This window comes from Pelobates fuscus, chromosome 6 (assembly GCF_036172605.1).
Source record: "Pelobates fuscus isolate aPelFus1 chromosome 6, aPelFus1.pri, whole genome shotgun sequence".
In the NCBI taxonomy this organism is placed as follows: domain Eukaryota; kingdom Metazoa; phylum Chordata; class Amphibia; order Anura; family Pelobatidae; genus Pelobates; species Pelobates fuscus.
The window spans coordinates 150,623,069-150,645,168 of record NC_086322.1 but is presented as its reverse complement, the minus strand read 5'-3'; the positions used below and the strand labels follow the sequence as shown (position 1 = coordinate 150,645,168).

Below are 22,100 nucleotides of genomic sequence, written 5' to 3'. Positions count from 1 at the left end.
GGAGAATTTGGCCTCGGCATTGGAAAGTAAGGTAAGTTTTTGTTGTTGTTTTTTTTTTTTTTTTTAAGCTTGGGGTGCCGACCAGCAGTGTTTATGAAAACAGTGCTTTTTTGGGTAACTCTTTAAACCCTACACTAAACATTAACCCCTACATTACAATAACATTTACATTAAAACTTACCTTAAATGGACACTATAGTCAATAAAACAACTTTATTTTAATGAAGCATATTTAGTGTATTGATCATGCTCCTGCTGTCAATTATATGCCATTTAGGAGTTAAACACGTTGTTTATCCAGCCCTAGATACATCTCCCTCCATGTGACTTACACAGTCTTTCTAACACTTCCTGTAAAGAGTCATCTAATGTTACACTTCCTTTATTGCAAATTCTGCTTAATTTTAAATTTAGTATGTCCTGCACTGTTAATAGTTTGTTGGACAATGCAGGAGCCTCCTGTATGTAATTAAAGTTCAGTTTGCAGAGCAGAAGGACCTTATAAAGTAAGTTACATCTGTTTGAAAATGAAACCATTTTGTTTTCATGCAGGCTGAGTCATTCACAGCCATGGGAGGTGTGGCTAGGACTGTATTAACATAAATAAAAGTGATTTAACTCCTAAATGGAAGAGATTTTAGCAGTGAAACTTCAGAGGCATTATCCATATACCAAAACGGATTTATTAAGCTAAAGTTGTCTTGGTGACTACAGAGATTAGTGGGAGATACATTCACAGTCGGCAGCTATTTCAGATGAAGGTGCTATTGGAAGTGTAACACTAATCTGAGGCACAACAATCTCTGTCCTGGTTCTGCCTGAGATTAGAGACACAAAACTGCAAAAAGGTGATCTGTGCATTATCCATGCATTATTTTCCATTCATTACGAAGAATAACTGCACTGAAGACACAAGCATGCGTGCAGTATGGGATAATAAAACATGATTTGCTCATTGAAATAACATTATCTGCCTGCTGGCAGACTATGCTATGTTTTGCTGTGTTCTTTGAATATTGTTAGTTGAGTAAAAATATTTTCTCTAATGATGAGTCCCCTTTAAACACTAAACAACATCTCCAAGATAACTAATTAGCTGTCTGTTTTCTTTATTCTTCCAAGAATTACTGATCTTGTATCTGATAAATATGGCTATATTCTCATGGAAAAACTGGAAAACATACACTAACTTATGAGGTAACTGTCTCACAAAAATATATATGTTTGGCTTTCAAAGAGAGTGGAAAGAAGTGATTTAACTGAGATAGATTTCCAAAACCTATGAAGACATAGTTCTAATTATTTAAATGCATCTTTCTTTAACCTTCTTAGTTGTTTTCTTTCCAAATGTCGATCCTATTGGCACTTTAAAAAGGCTTGGTTTCCAAAGTGAACTCATATAATTCACAATTAAAGATGAGATATGATAAAAGGTAATAGAGAAATAACATGATTTCATAGTTTATTTTACTTGTAGAGTTGTGAACCCGAACTTGAGTTATGAACGGCCATTTATACAAGACAAGCATTTTCTTTTTAATTATTCTTTCATAGACTTTAAATCTACTGATCACCTGAAGCTATACAAGAATATTTTTACAGATGAACTTACCAAGACATTATAATTTTTTTTGACTACTGGAGAACTGAGGTAAAAATGAATTTAAAAAATGAAAAATGGTGGAGTTACTAAACACTATTTCCTTTCCTGAATAAGATGTATATCCTGGCAATAAAGCATAGACTTTTAAAACATTATTTTACTTTGCAGAGAAAAACTTCATTAGTTAATGTAATCACCTTTGTGTGACTTAGGACGTTTAAAGAGAGATACTCATCTCAAATGCAGTGTGGAACATCATCAACTATTTTTTCAACATTTAAGTGTTTCAACTTTTAAAGAGACATTACCTGGAAAGATTCCTCTCATAACAGAAGTATTGATTATATGTTAAATAAAATGTATTAAATATATATAACCAAGTCTGATAACTTTCATCTTTTGTGTCGCTGCCTCGCTGACCTCCACACAAAGAGAAGCGTAAGGACGCCCCTTAATTGCAGCCACTGACTATACATTTGAGCTTAAAATATAATTAACTTGCTATAATGTCACAGTAAATCAGTTATTTTCTACTCTGACCTGGCTTTGATCAAGCCATGCATGCAAATGGGTTTCAATATGTGGGCCTAGCTTTTATCAACGGTCAAAATCAATGTTTTTATAGTGTTATGTTCTTGAAGGGTTAATAAGAAAACAAAAGAAGAACAACGTTAGAAGCTATAATAGTACACAGCATGTACACAGCTAATGATTAAGGTAATTGATGTACAATTTTTCATGTATTTTAATATAAATAAAAGATGTCGGGATACGTATGTCAGTTCAAACATGGGTCAAACATAGTTTACATTCTGCATTATATATAGATATTTCTAATATATAATATATATGGTTTTACAAACTAGAGAGCTATTTCTAGTCTCTGTGTCTGTGTCTCTGTCTAAACTTGGCATTAATGGAGACAGTGACTAATAGGAGGCATCTCTTTTCATATTTCTGATTGTGAAGGGCCATAAAATACATAATTACCTTATGTTGACCCTTTCAGTTCTAACTTTATAGAACTCCATAAAATTCGAAAGTTCTATGGAAGTCTGCAATTCTAAAACAACATGTAATGCAGTCCAAAAGAGCTGAAAGTAAGAACAATATGTACTATTGGCTTCAATCAAAGAAATACCAAGACTTGTTTTAATTGCTGCTTAAATTGCATTGCACACATTTTATTCATTGCACTTACCAAATGGACAGTGACAGTAGTAGCCATCCACTCCACTTTGGCAAGAACCCCCGTTAAAGCAAGGATTGCATTCACAGTAATTAATTGCTGATTCACAGAGTTTACCTGCAACGTGAGAAATTATGATTATATAATAGTGCAGCTGTTTTTTTTTTTTTTATATGTCATTTTCATTACCGAGAATGTATTTTATATACACAAACATTATATATATATATATATATATATATATATATATATAAATATAAATATAAATATAGTAGAGTTCCTTGCACACAGGCCAAATTACAGTTCCAATGCCGGGTGCACACAGTGGCTTAAGATATCCAGATAAGGGTTGTAGTCAGTAGCACTCACGGTCTTGTTAAAATTCTTACTTTATTATTCCAAGTTAAAAAACGACCAATGTTTCAGTCCAATCTATGGACTTTCTTCAGGATCAACAAATATATATATATATATATATATATATATTCTACAACTGATCTTTTACTATTTATTTAAAGGGACACTATAGTCACCCAGACCACTTCTGCTCAATGAAGTGGTCTGGGTGCCAGGTCCCTCAGGTTTTAACCCTGCAGATGCAAACATAGCAGTTCCAGAGAAACTGCAATGTTTACATTGCAGGGTTAAGCCAGCCTCTAGTGGCTGTCTTCCGGACAGCCACTAGAGGCGCATCTGCGACGCTGGAGGAATATTATGCCTCCATCACGCAGAGCGTCCATAGGAAAGCATCGAAAAATGCTTTCCTATTGACAGCTTGAATGTGCGTGCAGCACTTGACTCACATGCGCATTCAGCTCTGCTGACGACGGCAGAGCCAGCTGACATCGGCGGGGGAGGAGAGGTCACCAGCACCGAGGGAGCCCGGCGCTGGAAAAAGGTAAGCTGCTAAAGGGGGGGGGACCCTGAGGGTGGTGGCACCCTAAGGGCACTATGGTGTCAGGAAAACCGCTTAGTTTTCCTGACACTATAGTGATCCTTTATCTTATCTATTTTGTGATTCAAGGTTTAAATTTAAGGATTAGAGCATGGGTCCTCAAACTCCGGCCCCCCAGATGTTGCTGAACTACAACTCCCATGATTATTTGAATTACATAGATAGCCAGAGATCATGGGAGTTGTAGTTCAGCAACATCTGGGGGGGCGGAGTTTGAGGACCCATGGATTAGAGAATAAAAATAACTAGGTTCCAAATAAGGACTGTACCACCAGATATGGGACAAGTGGGAGGTCTGTGTTACAACTTTGTAAGATGAGATATTATAACATTTTAATAAAATGAACATAACAGGACACTATACACACTCAATTTTCTGCCATATAGGAGTTGTATCACTTTCTTTATGCAGCCCTAGTCTCTCTACACATTCCCTGTAAAGAGATCTAATGTTTAAAATTCTTCTATTGCGTAGTTTGTTAAATTTGATTTTCTTATCTCCAGCTCTGTCAATAGCCTGCTAGAGCATGCTGGATCCTTCTGTGTGTAAATTAAGTTTAGTTAACACAGCAAGTAAACACACTGTGAGGTCATGAAGGAAACAAATAAGGATGATAAGTGCACACACAGAAATCAAAGAATTAAGTTTAGTTAACACAGCAAGTAAACACACTGTGAGGTCATGAAGGAAACAAATAAGGGTGATAAGTGCACACCAGAAATATCTCATATATAGGTTCTTCTTACAATGTATAACAAAGGTATCTTTTACACATTTAAAAAAAAAAAAGTTAAATCAAAGTTTGTCTTTGGCTCCATAAACAGAAACAAAAGTGATTTAACTCTAAATTGCAGAGATTTGGCTGTGAGACTGCAGGGGTATGATCTATACATAAAAATTGCTTTATTAAGATAATGTTGTGTTGGTGCTTAGAGTACCACTTTAATGTGCTAGGATGCTGGCATCTTGCTCATCTGGCAAATGAGGCACATGCTCTTTTTAATTATAAGTAATGGTATCACTACTGTTACCATATGTAGACCTGCTGTAATGTACTCTGCAGCTGTATTCTGATCAGTAACTGTTTCTTATTTTTTTTTCAAAATGGTCACCTTTTAAAATGTCAGTTCTTTCTAAACACTGGTTTCCTGGTTTAGAAAAAAAATTATTTAAACTTTTGGAATTATTGTTTAATAGAGATTATTGAAAGAAACATCTTAGCTTCAAATCTGACTCCTAGAATGGTACCATTTTCACAAGAAAAACACATATTTTTCACTGCCAATGGTATCCAATAAGAAGAAACACTTGCTCACTGACATTTCTGAAAGTGGACTTCCAGTTACCTTCATGTTGGTACCAATCTGCAGTGATAAAACGCTATTTATGCAACCATTATTATGTTAGGGAAATGTTAAATATTAAGTTATTTCTTATTTCTGTGCATTCTGGATATGACAACTTTCACAAGATAACATTCACTTTTTCAATAATCTAAATGTCAACTGTATAAGAATACAATTATTATATAAACATATTTTTTCAGAATAAAGGTGCTCTAATACACTCTTTGAGGGTTGGACTATTCTGAGTCTGTGGTTTGAGGTGGTGCTCTGGACAACGTTGCTCTAAGCAGCTGGTGAAGCTGTGTGTCCTGTTACATTTTTATACACTGTTTATTTTTGCAGGAAACCTTTGTACAGTGAACATTTTATTCTAACATACAATGCAGAGTAATAGTTATTCCACATGTTGAAGTATAGAAGTCTATCACATTGAATCATTGGGTGCACAGGGAAATTATCTAACAATATGGTTCCGATTTGTCATATACTAACATCCATGGAGATTTAGAAGCATTCAAAACATGAACATCTTTGGCAATTTGATTAAAGAATATATTTACTATGCCGGGTATTACAGATAGATTGATAGACTGATAGAAAAAAAACTCATACAGCTAAATATTACCATGTTCTCACAGTGATCTGAAATAGTTGAACTTATTGAACTTTGGCTTGCTTCATTGCTGACATGGATGTCTGCTTGTATTATATACTTAATAATACTAATTGATGTTTGATTTTACTTTTTATTTTTTACATCCATTTGTCTATGCCTTGTTTCACGGGACTATAGTTCTATGCAAGAGTTGAACTTTCATGAACTGTTATAGATGAACATCATCGTAAGTAAATCTGTACATTTGATAACAGAGGTGACAAACTCACTAAAATTTTTTACAGCTTTTCAAAATTTATATATGCTTGAATTGTATCTGAAAATGTAGATAACATTGTTATGCTATCTACTCTTACATTATTAAAGGCAGAATCGTTACGTAAAACATACTTGGGAGAATTGGTGGGACAGTGCTCTTATGCTATTGATAAGATTGTACTGTTCCAGTTTATTTTATAGTCCATAAAAACATGTTGGGTTTACCTAAAGATACAATCGTGGCCACATTTTAAACTGTACCCGTTATCTACAACATATGTGAATGACAAGGGTGTCATTAAGTAGTTACACATTTATTCTATTTACTGTGCTGTCTAGATTGCCATCAAATATAAATAAATTAAAATATAAACTTTCTTGCCAATCAACTACTGTACCGAGATGGTAGCTAGAAATGGACTTGCCAAACATGAGCATGCATGGAATTTGTAAACAGTGCAGACAACGCTCTAAACTTATAATAATATATTTTCTAATGTCATTGAATAAATCTATGCATTTACTTAGTTTGTCTAGTAAAAGTGATACTTGGAATTATATTCTCTGTAAAGTTATACCAATTTATTGATATTGTTGTTCATGGTTGGTGTACTATAACTTTCATTAATCCATTTGTGCTCAGTGTATAAATGTGGGTTATGATAGTATCAGGTTTATAAAGAATATTCCAGGTACCATAAACATCATTGTTTAGATAATTTCCCAGCAAGAATATATATAGCCTCTCCTATGTGCCTAAAACATAATTAATATAATTATTTAGTTGGATCAATATTTTTTGTGGTTTGATGCATTCATGTAAAATTACATTACAATATATTAAGCTACATCTTACTTTTCTGACAGTTTTTTGCGACATGGCATTTGAGATAATACTGCATCAAAATAGAACAGTAATATTTTCTGCTGTGCAATCTCTGTTTGTATGACCATTTCCAAACAATATTTATCACTAGGTGAAGATCTTAGAAACCTTACACTTTAGCAATACACATGGCTGCTATCAGCAGCCTAAATTCCTTATTTTTAATAAAATACTTCCCACTGGAAGGTACACATAAACAAAACTGTCCATTAGGATTGTAATTGGAAAACATAATTTTACTTTTTATCCTCCTCTCTGAGATTGGTGTACTAACATAGTCAACTTTCATCGCTGTTTGCCTTATATTACAATTTAGTCTACAAAGATGGGTATTGTAAATTACCTGTGGAGCCAGCTTTGCAGACACAGTTGAATCCTCCAGGGAAATTTTGACAGACCGCACCATTTTTACATGGGCTGGAAAGGCACTCATTAATATCCCGTTCACATGCAATTCCAGTAAAACCATCTGGGCAGCTGCAGGAAAATCCTCCTACCAAGTTGTGGCAAGTCCCACCATTATGGCATGGCAATGGTAAGCACTCATCAATATCTGTCTCACACAAATTCCCATCATATCCCGGCATGCATTTGCATACAAATGTCTGGAGTGGCTCATTTGCCACAATAATTACAGGTATGCTTTCAAGGATTTTTACTGATGAACCTACAGCAAGCCTCCTCATGCAGCTCCCACCATTGTGGCAAGGGTTATGTGTACATGAATCATGGTCTACTGATTCTATCCATACTCCACTTTGTCTAAACAACACTTCTTTAATACTTTCAAAAAAGGTGCCTACTCCACTGGGATTAACATACTGGTTATTAGTTCGTTTCACAGCAGTCATAACAAATGTTCGATTATTTTCTTCAAACACTCCGTAGATTTGTACTGCAGTTCCAAGACCAGCAAGTTGTGAACTAGCAATACGCAAGAAGTGGAGATAATGATTGGTTAAAAAGTCTCTAGAGTTTGGTATGTTTATTCGAAGAAGTATGCTGTTATCAATTGTAGCATTGTTGAATCCTGTAAAGAAAACTCGAACATTATTCGTAACTGCACTGTGCAAACCATCGCTGCTGTGAACCATGAGGTCAAAGGTTCCATCTGTGGACCTTGCTTGAGAATTGAGATCACAACTGTCTGCAAGGATACTAAAGAGATTTGATACTCCTGATGTTAGAGTACAGTGAAAGCTATCCAAGATATCTGGGTCCTGAGGTTTTACACTACCTAGAGCACCACCAGGAAACTGATTTCCGTAATAGTGAACAAAAATCTCAACTGCCCTAGGCTCAGATGGGTTGTCATTTTGGTCTACAATTTTTACATGGACAGTTCCTGTAGAGGACATCTGTGGAAACCCTGAGTCTCTTGTGACAACAGATAAGAAGAATTCACTAATTTGTTCCCTATCAATTTCTCTGGTTGTGGTGAGAACTCCTCCAGGACTGAGACTGAAATAACTGGTTGCAGGTCCAGTACTGAGGAGATAATATGTAAAGGGACCTTGGTTTGGAGGTAGATCCAAATCTGAAGACTGTAAAGTCATTACATGAGTTCCTGCTCTGTGGTTCTCCTTTACTTCTCCTTCGGTGCTGGACAGGATAGGTCCATTATCATTAATGTCTTCTAAAGATACTAACAAGCTTGCACTTCCCGTGGCTGCAGGGGTTCCTGAATCAATGGCTAGCACTGTAAGGTTATATATAGGAGTTATTTCTCTGTCCAATTCCGTAGTAACAGTAACCTGTCCTGTCTGTGGATTAATTGAGAAGGCTCCTTTATCATTACCAGAACCAATAAAGTAGGAGAACCTGCTCCAGCTAGGAACTGAATCAGAATCAAAGGCACTTACAAACGTGACATGGGTACCTGGAGGCACTACTTCACTGATTTGCACATTATACTGCTTCAAGCTAAAAACAGGTGGGTCATTTGCATCAAGAACAGTGATATTCACATTTACTTCATCAATATCAGCTCCTCTGATGTTCCCAATATTTTTAGCTAGAATTTTCAATGCGATCCTTTCTTCCTTCTCTCTGTCGAGTGTACCAGATACATACAGTTTCCCGGTCTTCTTCTCAATCCGGAACCCTTTTTTTCTACTACTGCCATATATTAAATAATGCACTTCGCCATCAATACCTAAGTCACGATCACTAGCAAATACTTCTCCAACAAGTGTTCCTTTAGAGGCAGCTTCCGAGACTTCAAAATAATACATCTTTGATACAAATCGAGGCACATATTCATTTGTTCCCTCTAGTTGGACAGCAACAGTGACAAAGCTGCAACGCTCTTCATCAGGCACATTGAAAGCCTTTATTGTTAGATGATAGCTTTGTTTAGTTTCATAATCTAGAAACCCTTGCGTTGTGATTACTCCAGTATTTGGATCAATAACAAAAAGGTCGCTGTCTGATGACTGTATTGAATATGCGATAACTGCATTAGGGGGAGAATCTGCATCTGTGGCATTTAAGCGTAATACTGTTGTGCCACTTGGGGCATTTTCCAAGACAGTAGGGAAATATTCATCTTCAGTGAATATTGGAGGATTGTCATTGACATCTTTAACAAAAACTGTTACAACACAGTATCCAGTTCTAGCTACCCATCCTCCATCAATTGCACTTACAGTTAAGTCGTGTTTTTGGCACAGTTCAAAATCTAGATTACGTGAGAGAGATAATGCCCCTGTGGAATGATTTATTGCAAAGATGCCAGCATCATTTCCCGAACTGATGTTATATGTAAATATTCCATTCATTGAAGTGTCCCTATCCCTTGCTGACAGAGTTCTGATAACCGAACCCACTGCATGACTTTCTTGGACTGTTATGCTTATATGACTTTGAGAGAATTCTGGAGTATGATAATTTTCCTCAGTGACAGTTATATTGACCATTGCCTGTGATGACAATGGTGGCTTCCCTTTGTCTTTGGCAATCACTTTTATCATAATGTTTTTGTTTATATCCATCATTAAGGAAGAAATCACTGTAATCCAGCCAGTTTCTTTGTCTATCTGAAATTTGCCGTGAGTATTTTCTGTAGAAAGAAAGTATTCCACTTGAGAGTTAAGACCAAAATCCTTTTCGTCAACTGCTGTTACCTTGATTAATTTTGTACCAACTTTAGCATTTTTAGCAACAGGGGTAAAATATTTATTCAGTAGGAACCGTGGGGCATTATCATTGCTGTCAACAATATTGATTGATACTGTAGTTTCACTCATGATTGGTGGGTTGCCTCGATCAGAAGCACTTACGATAAAACTGTGCCTGTTAATATTAATGTTGCCTGTCACACTGGGATTTTGATACTTTAAATGCTGCTTGTTAAAGATTTCTCCAGTTGTTGCATTAATTCTGAAGAATTCAGAATGAGATTTAATAAAATAATATATTTGTCCATTGAGACCCTCATCTGGGTCTGATGCAAATACCTGTGTTACTTTAGTTCCAGCCTCAGTTGTCTCTGGATAGTCTAAGTAATAAGATGGCTTGCTAAATCTTGGAGCATTGTCATTTATATCAGTCACAAATATCGTCACATCTGTGCTTACTGTCCATCCTGAATCATGAGCTGAAACCCGTACAATGTAGCGGTCGTTATCCTCTCGGTTTAATGGTCTGCTAATAGTAATAACCCCAGTGCTGGGATTTATATGGAAGGGAAGACTTGTATCTATGATTGTATATCTACTGACAGCATTTGCACCAATGTCTTCATCAGACGTCGTAACTTGAGTAACAAGATACCCCAAAGCTGCATTCTCAGCAACAGACGCACTAAAAATCTGAGAAAATCTTGGAGCATTGTCATTGTCATCTAAAACATTAATTATAACTTTCACTATTGAGTTTTGTGATGGCATTCCTTTATCTGAAGCTTTAATGGATAATGTATGCTGAGAGATTTTTTCACGATCCAATGACCTGGTGCTTCTTATTTCACCAGTACCTCGATTTATATGAAAATAATTATCTTTATTGCCATCCACTATGGTGTAATCAAGCTGCCCATTGGATCCACTATCTTTATCTACAGCAGAAACAGTAAGTATTTTCCGTGGTGATAGGTTTTCCATTATTTCAGATATAAACGGATCTTGCTTAAATTGTGGTTGGTTATCATTGACATCAAGAACATTTATCTCTAATTTTTCATAGGCAGAAAATGGAGGAAAGCCCATATCCCGAGCTTCAATCCAAAGCACGTATTTGGAAATAGTTTCAAAATCCAGTGGATTTCTTATCTGCAGCTGTCCACTTAACTCATCTATATGGAATGTGTTGCCAAAATTGCCGCTAGCGATGTAGAAAGACAAAGAACCTCCTCTTGATGATGAACCAAACAGAGTGGAGACAAGTGTACCCACAGCTTGATTTTCAGGAAATGTAAAAGTCTTCTGATCAGCTCTTATTGTAGGGAAGTCAGCTTTGTTTGCGAATCTCACAGTCACTGTTGTGGAGTCAGACTTGGAATTAAATCCACTATCTTTTACATGTACAGAGAATGTTATTTCAGAAGTCCCTTCTAATGATTCTGCTGTCCTAATAGCTCCTCTTATTGGATCAACTAGAAATTTATCAGAATTGCGGCCCCTTAGAGAAAAATGAAGTTCAGAATTTGAACCAATATCTTCATCGGTAACCGTAACAGCAAACACAAAGGAGTCTGAAAGTAAAGAGAACAATATAATCAGTATAATATTAACAGAAATTACTCATATTTTAAGACAAAGATCTTTACTAATTAATCTGAAAGAAGTGGAAAAAGTTCACACAAATATAGACGACTAGTTAGTGCTATAATTTTCCTCAACAAATATGTTCTACAAAAAAAGGATGCTATGCAATTTACAACAAAATATTTACAGAGCCATTAAAAGATTGAATTATACATACGTACAATGACAATGTAAAAGGCTAAAGCCAGTAAAATAAAATTCAACAATGTCTTTAAAATATTATAAATTACAATGTGACATGAGTCTACATGAGTTTTTCAGAGATGTAAGAAGATCTGGCAATGGCCTTTGAAACTTAACTACCTGGGGACACAAACTGGGGACACAATGATGAAAAACGTTTTTGTACTTCACTTCTGAATCATGATCTCATGGCTGATTTGTGAATTTCCTTCTGGTTCTCTCCATTTAGTAAGTGTTTTGCTCCTATGCTTTCATAACTGTCCACAAATGATACAGAGAGAATTGAAAACATTTCATACCAGAGCAAAACTTAGCTTTTTAATTGTTGATGGATATATCTACATTTGCTCTTGGATTGGATCATCAAATGACTTTTTTTGTTTTAATTACTGCAGGGCCAGACACTGTTTTGAGTACTTTAGCTAACTTGCTTTGAAATTTGTGAACCTCGTCGCTGTATATTTACAGACATACATCAGGAGTAACATAAAGTGAAAGTTATTACATCAACCTTTGTCTTGAAATTAATATTTTGAAATAGTTTCACTATAACAACTTTAAAAGCAGTATATTATTTGTTTCTTGGTGTTTTGTGTAATGAGTTTTTTTGCTTTAAATACTTCAGGCAGATCAGCTATCAAAATAAAGCCAATGTCAGATTGTTTATCCCAGAGAAACACGTCCCTAAAGCACAATTGGTAACAAATTATATACATAAATTCTATTTGTGAAATATTCTCACCTGAAGATGCAGGTGAAGGGATATGAGTCACATATGGATGATGTAAAAATCTTGGGGGGTTATCATTCACATCAAGAATATTTACAGTCACATTTGTCGAACTTGACAATGCAGGGGTTCCGCCATCAGTTGCCACAACAAACAAAGTGTAGTTGTCTTTCATTTCTCTGTCTAACAACGAGCTGCTGATGATCTGACCAGTGGATGGGTTAATTGTAAACTGGGAGTTTCCACCGATCAAACTATAGCTGTAAAATAACAAGAATAAAATCACAATATATTTTTGCAATGTTTGTATCATTAAAAATCAAAACTGAAATTGTCACTGGGCCTGTGTAACAACAAGCATTAACCTATGTAGATGCATGCCCTTTCATTCTGACCACTACCTCCAGCAAGGAATGCACTGACTCCAGTCAATTGTTACAGCAGTTGCAAGAACCATGTTACAAGACCTAAGGGGCCGTCATTTTTTAGATAAAAATTAGTATAGGGATGTAATTAGGCTACTTTGGTGAGCATCCCTGAGGAACGCCATAGAAGGTTGATAACCTCTCTTAAAAAGCGTCATCTTTAAACCAAATCACAATAATGTCTTTTTTGTTCAATATATGAAACAGAGGCTAAAATGAGAAGCGTTTCTAAAATGTTGTAAACTATGGCCGTTTCTAAAATATCTATAACTATGACCATTTCTCAAATAAACATGCTTCTGCAAGCTGACAAATATGTTTATTTTTCATTAATTGTGGGATCATAAAACACTGTTATGACTTCTAGACAGCAGAAAACCCCAAGACAGAACATTAAACCGGGTAGCGCTGGAAAGAGTTCATTAAAATGAGGCTATTCAGCTAATGAATAGTAAGATGAGATAGAGATTTAATGTACTATTAATGGTGCTTCTGCTTAAGACAAAGCTCTATGATCATTTCAAATTACTTTAATATTACAGTGATCACAAATGAATCCTCCTTTGTAATATGTTTTGTCCAAAGCAAATAACTTGCCTTATGAAATATTAAATAGCAAATCCAGGTTTTAAATGCATTGTGATCAGAAGAACTACAGTTTTAATTAGCTTTTTTTATTGCAGTTTATTAAATATACAAGAATGATGGCAAAAGAATACATAAAGGAAAAAGATTTGGCGTTACCTCCTCCTGATATCAATTATGATTATGATATCACTGTAGCTACAGAAAAAAAAAATACTGCAAATTTAAATGGTGCTGCCGTTTACTAAGACAAATAATATTTAAGTAATATGCACTGATTTTTGTCTAAGCTATGTTACTGTATTTATTCTATTTTTTTTTTATTTTTTATTATTCATATAATTTAATATTGCCAACTCAGTAACCTTGCCAGTAAAGGCTACATCATTAATAAACAGAAAAAGATTAGTCAGAACTCTTGCACTCGGTAGGCAGTGCTCAACCTGTCAATATTACTTAACATTCTCATTACTTGAAAGAAAAAAATGATGGAAACTACGTTAAACTTTGTATTGTCACATGAAGTAAGTAAGGGTATCAGCATGGGGTTATCATTAGCAAGAAAAAACGTTAACCATTTGAAGAGAAGTGGGATGAGCTAAATGTAAGCAAGGAAAAGATTCTGCACATTTCCGAAAAAGATTAACAAGATGTATGTTGCCAGGACAATAATTGTACATTACTTACCGAATAACTCCATTTAAAGCAGCATCAGGATCTGAGCAGTTAACTAGCAGAATATCTGTTCCAGTAGGTGCATCTTCTGGAATACTTATAATATGTCGATTTAAAGCAAAGGAAGGTTTGTTGTCGTTAATATCATCCACATTCACAGTGATGGTACCCGTGCCAGTAAGAGATGGGGTCCCTGCAAAAATAAAATTAAATGTTATTATTTCATGTTTTAGTAAATTAGCTTTTCTTTGTTGTTTGCCATGTTGCTGATTTTGTTTAAATTTGAAAACAAGAAATTTTGGGTCCTTTAATTTGAAATTCACTTTTAATTCACTTTTAGTAAATAGAATGTTTATTTACTGAATATACATAGACATATTGGGAAAAAAAGTAAATTTTTAGCTTCACATTCTATTCACTGAACAGCATATTGGGATGGTCAGAGGATCCAGTTTGTGTCACTATATTACAAGTGTTTAGTGATCTTATTTGTTTATATGGTGCTAGCAGGTATTTTTTTTATAGGTTTCATAAGTTATACAAACGTGCACTAAGTAAACAGATGTTGAAGCAGCGTTCTTAATATTATAGGATAGGTGTTCCCTTTCCCACTATGCTTTCAATATGAGAGGAGGAAAACAGACAATTTCTGACAATGCAATACACATACCACACTACCACCTTGTTGTTAATGGGACATCTCATATAACAGATATTGCTTTAATAGTACTTCAAAGTTGTGGACTGCTGGGTTTGGCAAATGCTGGGTAGTGGAATGTTACAAAGAAATGGAGAAACAAGAGAGAGAGCCTCTAGTTTAGATAGAGCAGTAGAGTTTATTGGAACAACTGAAGCCAGTTATGGACATGAGATCGGGAAAGGATTTACAAGTGGAAATGGCAAAGAGAGACACAAACATGGATGTGGGAAGAGAGACATATGTGGGAAAGATTTTGGAAAGAAGCACAAGTGGGAATAGATAGGTGGGACATGATCCTACTGAAATGGGAGCACTGTAAGATATCAGAAAGCAGTATTGTCAGGGCTTCTAATTTACCATGGAAATGAGGTTGATCCAATGTAGTGGGGAAAAATTGATGAATGAACAAGGCATGACTGAAAATTAAATACGTTGTATTGGATTAGGGAGAAGCTACAAACAGACAGGTCCAATAGAGCTGGTTTTCAGCAGTAAAGAAGGGATATTCCTAATGTGTGGATTAGCATTTTGGTTGTTTCTGACATTAAGGATGGATGGATTCAGTCACTTTTTCATTGTGCTGCTGTTGGTATTGTTCTGGTGCACTAAAGGTGTTCCAAAAATACACTGACATGGGCTGTAAATGTAGTCCTAAAAAATATGTTTTTAGAAAGCACCAAGATTAAATTTGGAATTTCCATCTGGCAATTACGGTAATTAAAAATGATAAGTCACTTTAGCTATAAGTTTGCAAATATCTTTAGTAGCTTCAAGTAAATGTGACATTTATAAACTGCTGATAAAGGCAAAAAGAAAGAAAAGCAGATGTGCCTTGGACATTGTTTTCTCGTTATGGTGTCTTGGTACAAAAAACATTGGAAACATTGCTTTAAGTAAAAGTACAGAACATTGATGTACCTCATAACAGAAAGAAATAGTGAGGTGTTGCAGGTGCCTGCAAAAAGAATGCTGAAAGAACAGTCTGAGATATTCAACTTGGACTTCGAAAGTGCAGTGCAACAGATGCCAAAGGAGTGATGTGTTTGCAATAGCTGTTTCAAAGGCAGCAGAAGATCCAGGAAAGTGAGAAAGGAGGGCTGGAAATTAGCTTTGGTCATGACAAGGTCATTTTTTACTTTGGTTAATGCTGTTCTGTTGGACGTTGGGGATAACGTGTCTATGCTGTGTGTTAATAATGATTAATGAGGAGCACAACCATGTGAATAAAAAACACTTTATTGATAGGGTCCAAAATAGCAGGTATCCCAAGATGCAAGCCAAAAAACATTAGCAACAATGTCACAATAAAAATACAAAAAATATATACAATGTACCCCAGTCACAAATATACATGATAAATTATTAAAGAAGGCAATGATACCATTCCAAAAAAGTAAAAGAGAAAGTAAAAAAAATAACCCCCAACGTTTAAATGCCTTTATCAAGAAGGATATTGTACAACAGAAAGAAACCCCTTTATATACCCAATAGTAAATGAAAAACACCTGATTGTAAAGGGTGGCCACCCACATTGATTGAGATCCTCCCAACCATAATCACATGGCTATGGTCACCAAGGAAACCAATACACATGAAGTAAGTATGCATTCAAATTGTACCTGTACCAGTCAGGGATAAAAAGATTCTTGGGATACTTGCTTTTTTGGACCCTATCAATAAAGTGCTTTTTAATCACGTGGTTGTGCTCCTCATTCTTCATTATTTATAGATTTCCCCCCACTCCATGACTCATCTCCTGCAACTGTCAAAAATAACCTAAGTTCTCAGTGAACACTTTTCTAGTAACCTACTTCGTACCCCTACTTATACCCTTTGTGTCACTATACCACACTTCCTCTAGCATGTCAGCTCATTGAGCAGGGCCCTCAACCGCCTCTGTTCCTGTGCGTCCAACTTGTCTGGTTACAATTACGTGTCTGTTAGTCCACCCATTGTACAGCGCTACGGAATTTGCTGGCGCTATATAAATAATAAAATAATAATAATAATAATAATTGTTTAGGACCTTGGGGAAATAAGGCCTTTGAGTAAGCACCCTATTTTTGCTTCTTTGTGTCTGCTAAAACACTCTTATGACATTTGTATAGTGTGCCTACCTTTTCCCAGTTAATTTACTTTTATATTGTGTGTTAACATATTATAAAATAGTTCAGCAGTTCTCAATTTAATTTATTTTTAAATTACATGACATATCTCTTGTGCTTAGCATATATTTACAAACTTGCATGATGTCTACTGCAAAGTTGTCCTAAGACACACATATATATACATACATATATATATATATATACACTTTATATTATTCTAATATCTGTGGTGGGAAGAGTAAAAGAGTAAGCAAAATAATCATTTGCAAATGAAGTCACCAATCCACAGAAAATCAGCAAGTAGGTAATTGCTTAACTATGTAGTCTGAGCTTAATACCAATATCATATTTGTGGTAAGAAATTCTATTTTTCTTGGTCAGGCTCTGTTCCCAGAATCCTGTATTTCACTGCAACAGCAGTTACTCCCGAGGACTGGGATTTTAATCATTTACCATTGGACCACCAGTACATCTTTCCTTAAGTATCCCTAGACAATAATCTACATGAAGATCACTTGTGTGCTTGAATATACATACTGCACGCACAATTGCTATGAAAGGCTAATGTCATACCTTCGAACATAAATAAGTGGGATTTGAGCAGAACGAAATGAATGTCACATTAGTTCTCATTAAATCACAGTGAATGATGTACGATTCGTTGGAGCAGATGTAAATGAGTTGTTTTCACAGATGTAACCAAGTTTTTAATGGAAACATTGAATGAAACATAAAATGGGTTTATCTGCCATATGCATGTGACCAAAGTGTTTAGATTGGACGGATTAATTTATACCCCAGGACATACTTCAAAACGAGAAAAATCTCAATATATCTTTCCTGGTAAAATATTTTATAAATAAATATTGAACAAAAGCTTTGACTATTACCCAATTTTCATATTATTTGCTTAGTGCCTTAATTCTTATACTGCATTTGTTACTATAATTAGAATTTTCATCATTGTTTATGATGATTTCGTATTGTTCTTAAATAAATCCTCTACCCAGCAAAGACAATTAGCAGAAAAGAAAAGCTAATTATCTTATTTTAGTTATATTACAACAAAGCTACAGGCTAATTCGAAAGAAGCATGCTTCTAAATAAGCTTCAGCGAGTAGAATTAGACAAGAAGATTATTACTGCTAATATAATGATTTAATTGAAGCAAGATGAGATAAAGGGGATGGCATGGGAGTGCTGTTACTAACAATGTTAGTAATTATTATTGTCTTATTGTAGGTAGGCAGGAAGTAACTTTGTATAACATAATTTAAGTGGCTTTATATCACAAAGAACATGTTGGGAGTTCCTTAATGGTTGACCTCAAAATTGTTGATTTCCATAAAGTTGAATGAAATTTTTAACTTGGGAATCTAACCTCATTTTACTGCTTGAATGAGCTAAGGTTCAAGTCAAAAGCACCTGATCTAACATCTAGAACATCCAACTCTAAAATCAATTAAAAATAAGGATGACAACCCATTTCATTGTACACATTCACTGGTAATGTCCTTTAGTTAAGTACCATATATTTCATTGAAAATTGTGCCAAATTGTTACATGTATGATTTTGGGATATGAACACGAAACAAAATAAAATAATAGGGACGGCAAGGGAATTTTAAAATAAAATGTAGGGAAAGCTTACCAAAACACATTTTCAAAAACATGGATCAAAATACAGTATCCAAACGTAGTTAAGTTGGAGTTGCAGCAAAAACAATAGTAAAAAGTAGATATGCACAATGAATAGTTGTACATTATAAGTAATGAATTTGAATATATTTTAAATAATTTAAAATTAGTTCATGTTTAAAAATAGATCTGGGCAAATGTAGAACTTGGAAAAAGAAGCTTAATTTAACAATATTGCAAGCTTTTATACTGATTTGACATGCTTTACACCATCCATAGATTATAAGATTATGAGATCCTGCTTAAAAGATTGGCTACTAAATCAGATTTTAGTGAGCTGAACCTTAGTCAGTTCTGAGAATAATCTTTCCACCATGCAGCCCATTCGGCTATTTGCTGAAATCACAATTGTAAAGCATGATATGTGAAACTAATTTCTTACACCTGTCTCAATTATATATCCAAGAACTATACTATATAATGAGCATGTTATTAAACCAATCTGTAAACGTAACTTAATTAATGTATCCATCTTTTTTAAAAGTGTCAGAAATTAGTTTCACAAATTATACTTTACAGTTGTGATTTCAGTGACTAGCCCAAATGGCTACAAAAAAAGTGATTAACGGTGAGCTCACTAAAATTTGATACAAAAGCTAAGTTTGCACTTTTAAAATGTTTCATGTATTAGCATTTTTTGACTCAAAATGAAAAAGGGACTTCCCAGAATCAAGACATTTCAAAAACTAAACGGACGGAACACAAAGGTTTCAGTATAAATATAAAAATGAACATGAGAAGAAAATAGGAACCCAGTCCTTCTATGCATAAACAACCATTAAAACGTTTTATTTTCACCTACAACAATATTTTCAGAGTGCGTGTCAATATATCAATTCAAGAAGAGAAAAGTTTTACTGAATTAAATCTGAATAGCAATATTTAAACCAGCTGATTTGAAGAGATTCTCCATCTAAACCTATGGTCACAGTTTGACTGTTTTAGTCTCATTCAGATTAAATTCACTATAACCCTGGTAGATCACATTAGTACACAAACAGATTATTACAAGCGTACATAGCACTATCAATACTACAGTACACTCTAATTCAATTAGACAAATCATCTGCTCTAAGCTTGGGTTTGATAATACAATGGTGTCTACGAGCTGATTAATATTCAATGCCTTTTGTCTGTTAATCTCTGGCATATCTGCTAATTATCTAAATTATATAAAATGAAATAGAGAATTGTCAGCATAAAAATAACTAGCTAGCGTCAGAGTTTCTTTACCCATGTGATATACAAGAATGCATTTCTGCTACCGAAGATATTTGGTTTATGAGAAATTTATAGACAGCAGAATTTTCAGTTAAATCCAAATAAATATTAGCATCAATCCTGAAATATTATGAGTCAATAAGAAACACATCACTACATAATATATCCTTCTATAGAAAAGAAACAAGCATAATTTTTTTCTATGAAGAATATAGAGTATGATAGAGTAAAAAAATACTGGGATTAAAACCTAAGGTGAATCTCAATGAGTGGTTATTGTAGCTGCATGCCAAACCTATAATAATAACATCAACATATTTTACCAAAAAGTATAAATATTGATTTCAAGTATGTGTTGGGGTATAGATGCTATTGTCACCTAACTCAATATTAGTACATCATTAAATGAATATGGAGACAATGCTTACTTGAACTAAAAGGAACCAAATTTTCAATCTTGACATTTCAGTAGGAGCAATTACTAACCAAACTATTTCAATAACTATATTAGAGCTGACCAACGTTTTGATGCAAGACAGAAGCCATACAATGGAACTTGTTAGTGAGACAAAAATGAGATATTTTTCCGGTTGTTGTTTTTTTACAAAAATGTAAAAGTTCATTTTGAATTCCTTACAATGCAAAATTTTGTGAAGAACCCTGAAAGTTTTTAGAAGGTATTCTCTTTTTGCAAGGGGTGAAACTTTTTCTACAAGGAAGAGAACAAGCTTTGGAGGCATGGTAAGTAAGATAAATGATGCAGACCTTCCTCTAGTAAATATTTCAATTGTGCCCTTTGTTAATATTTTAATCAATTCAATTTTCATTGATGTTACCATTTTTGTGTGATCATAGAGCATCAATAAAATTATACCCAGATGTTTTGTCGTATAGAATGGGAGGATACCACATTTCATTTTAAATTGGCAAATTTACTTGAGAATTATATCTGATACTTTACAAGAAGTGTGTTTGTTTTACTATGCTCAGCTTAAATGTCCTATATTATAACCTAAAGTAGCAATGTAAACAATCTAAAATTACATCCATCGGAAAAAAAAAATCATCTTTAAAGCCGTCTTTCCTTCTGGAAATGAATTTACAATGCGCGCCTTGTGAGCGATGAATACTACATTTTACAAATGATTAAAATGACTTGTTGTGGATTACATGCCTCTATAGGCACACATCAAATAATGTCCAGGACTAGCTAAATTATGAGGCTTGATGCTGTGCCAAAGAAAGACTCACACAGTACCTCACCAGGAACAGGCTAAGAGAAAAAAGAATTAAATGTGAAAACACTAGTCTGGATGTTGGCTGAACATGTTAGCTAAAATATAAAACAAAGAATCAGTAGTTTCTCTTATGTGTAATTAGAACAAAAATAAATATAGAAAAGGCTAAAACTAAAAATTTGATTTTATATCCCTCTGATAAAAATCTATATGATATTGAAAACTATAAAGACATTACAAAACAGGTTGTCCTTTTTGTAACAAATTTACTACATAGTTAATTACTAGGTCGAGTTTACATGTTTTTTCCCTATGGTTTACTATGGTGTTTCTGCCTTTCAATATTTTATTAAGATTTAAGGAAATGAAAAGAGTTTAGGGGAAACTTTACGTTTGTTGTTTTTTTTTTTTAAATCAGGATTTATGACTCTTTCTGCAAAATATATTGACATAGCCAATAAAAAGGAGAAGTAATTTAAACCTCTCTCTTATACCACCTGCAGCATACATACTTGAATATAATGTTTTCTATAATATTGTAATACTGTAAACAAATTACAGACGTTTTGTAGCTAAGGCACAGTAGAGATGCTTCTTTTGGAAAATGTATTTTTTACATTGTAACATTGTTCGGTACTGTGAAATGCTTTATACTGTGGAGTGCTTTCAATGGTGAAATATAATATTTGGTGTGTCAATGTTTGACTACAAGCCCTCGTCCTCCTCCCTCAAAATAATTGCTTTAAATATGGATGCATTTTACTGACAATTACTGGACAGATTAAATCCTTTTATTTGAATAGAAGAGTGGAATAATTATCCATAATCCAATATTTCAAGTAAATTATATTTGACATTTCTAAAAGGAAAGCCAGGCTTAGTTAGGGAGGAAGGGAGAACTCAAAAAGACGAAAGTA

The 22,100-nt window shown here is 34.4% G+C and overlaps 1 protein-coding gene across 1 annotated transcript in view; it reads right to left on the bottom strand.

Annotated features, from left to right (window-relative positions):
• FAT4 (FAT atypical cadherin 4) overlaps positions 1 to 22,100 on the bottom strand; it is a 215,263-nt gene that overhangs the window by 30,285 nt on the left and 162,878 nt on the right. Inside the window, exons 7-10 of the mRNA XM_063458418.1 lie at positions 14,231 to 14,411; positions 12,546 to 12,793; positions 7,198 to 11,547; positions 2,805 to 2,909 (exon numbers count right to left, since the gene is read on the bottom strand). Coding sequence (XP_063314488.1) covers positions 2,805 to 2,909; positions 7,198 to 11,547; positions 12,546 to 12,793; positions 14,231 to 14,411 — 4,884 coding nt within the window. The remainder of the gene's footprint in view (positions 1 to 2,804; positions 2,910 to 7,197; positions 11,548 to 12,545; positions 12,794 to 14,230; positions 14,412 to 22,100) is intronic.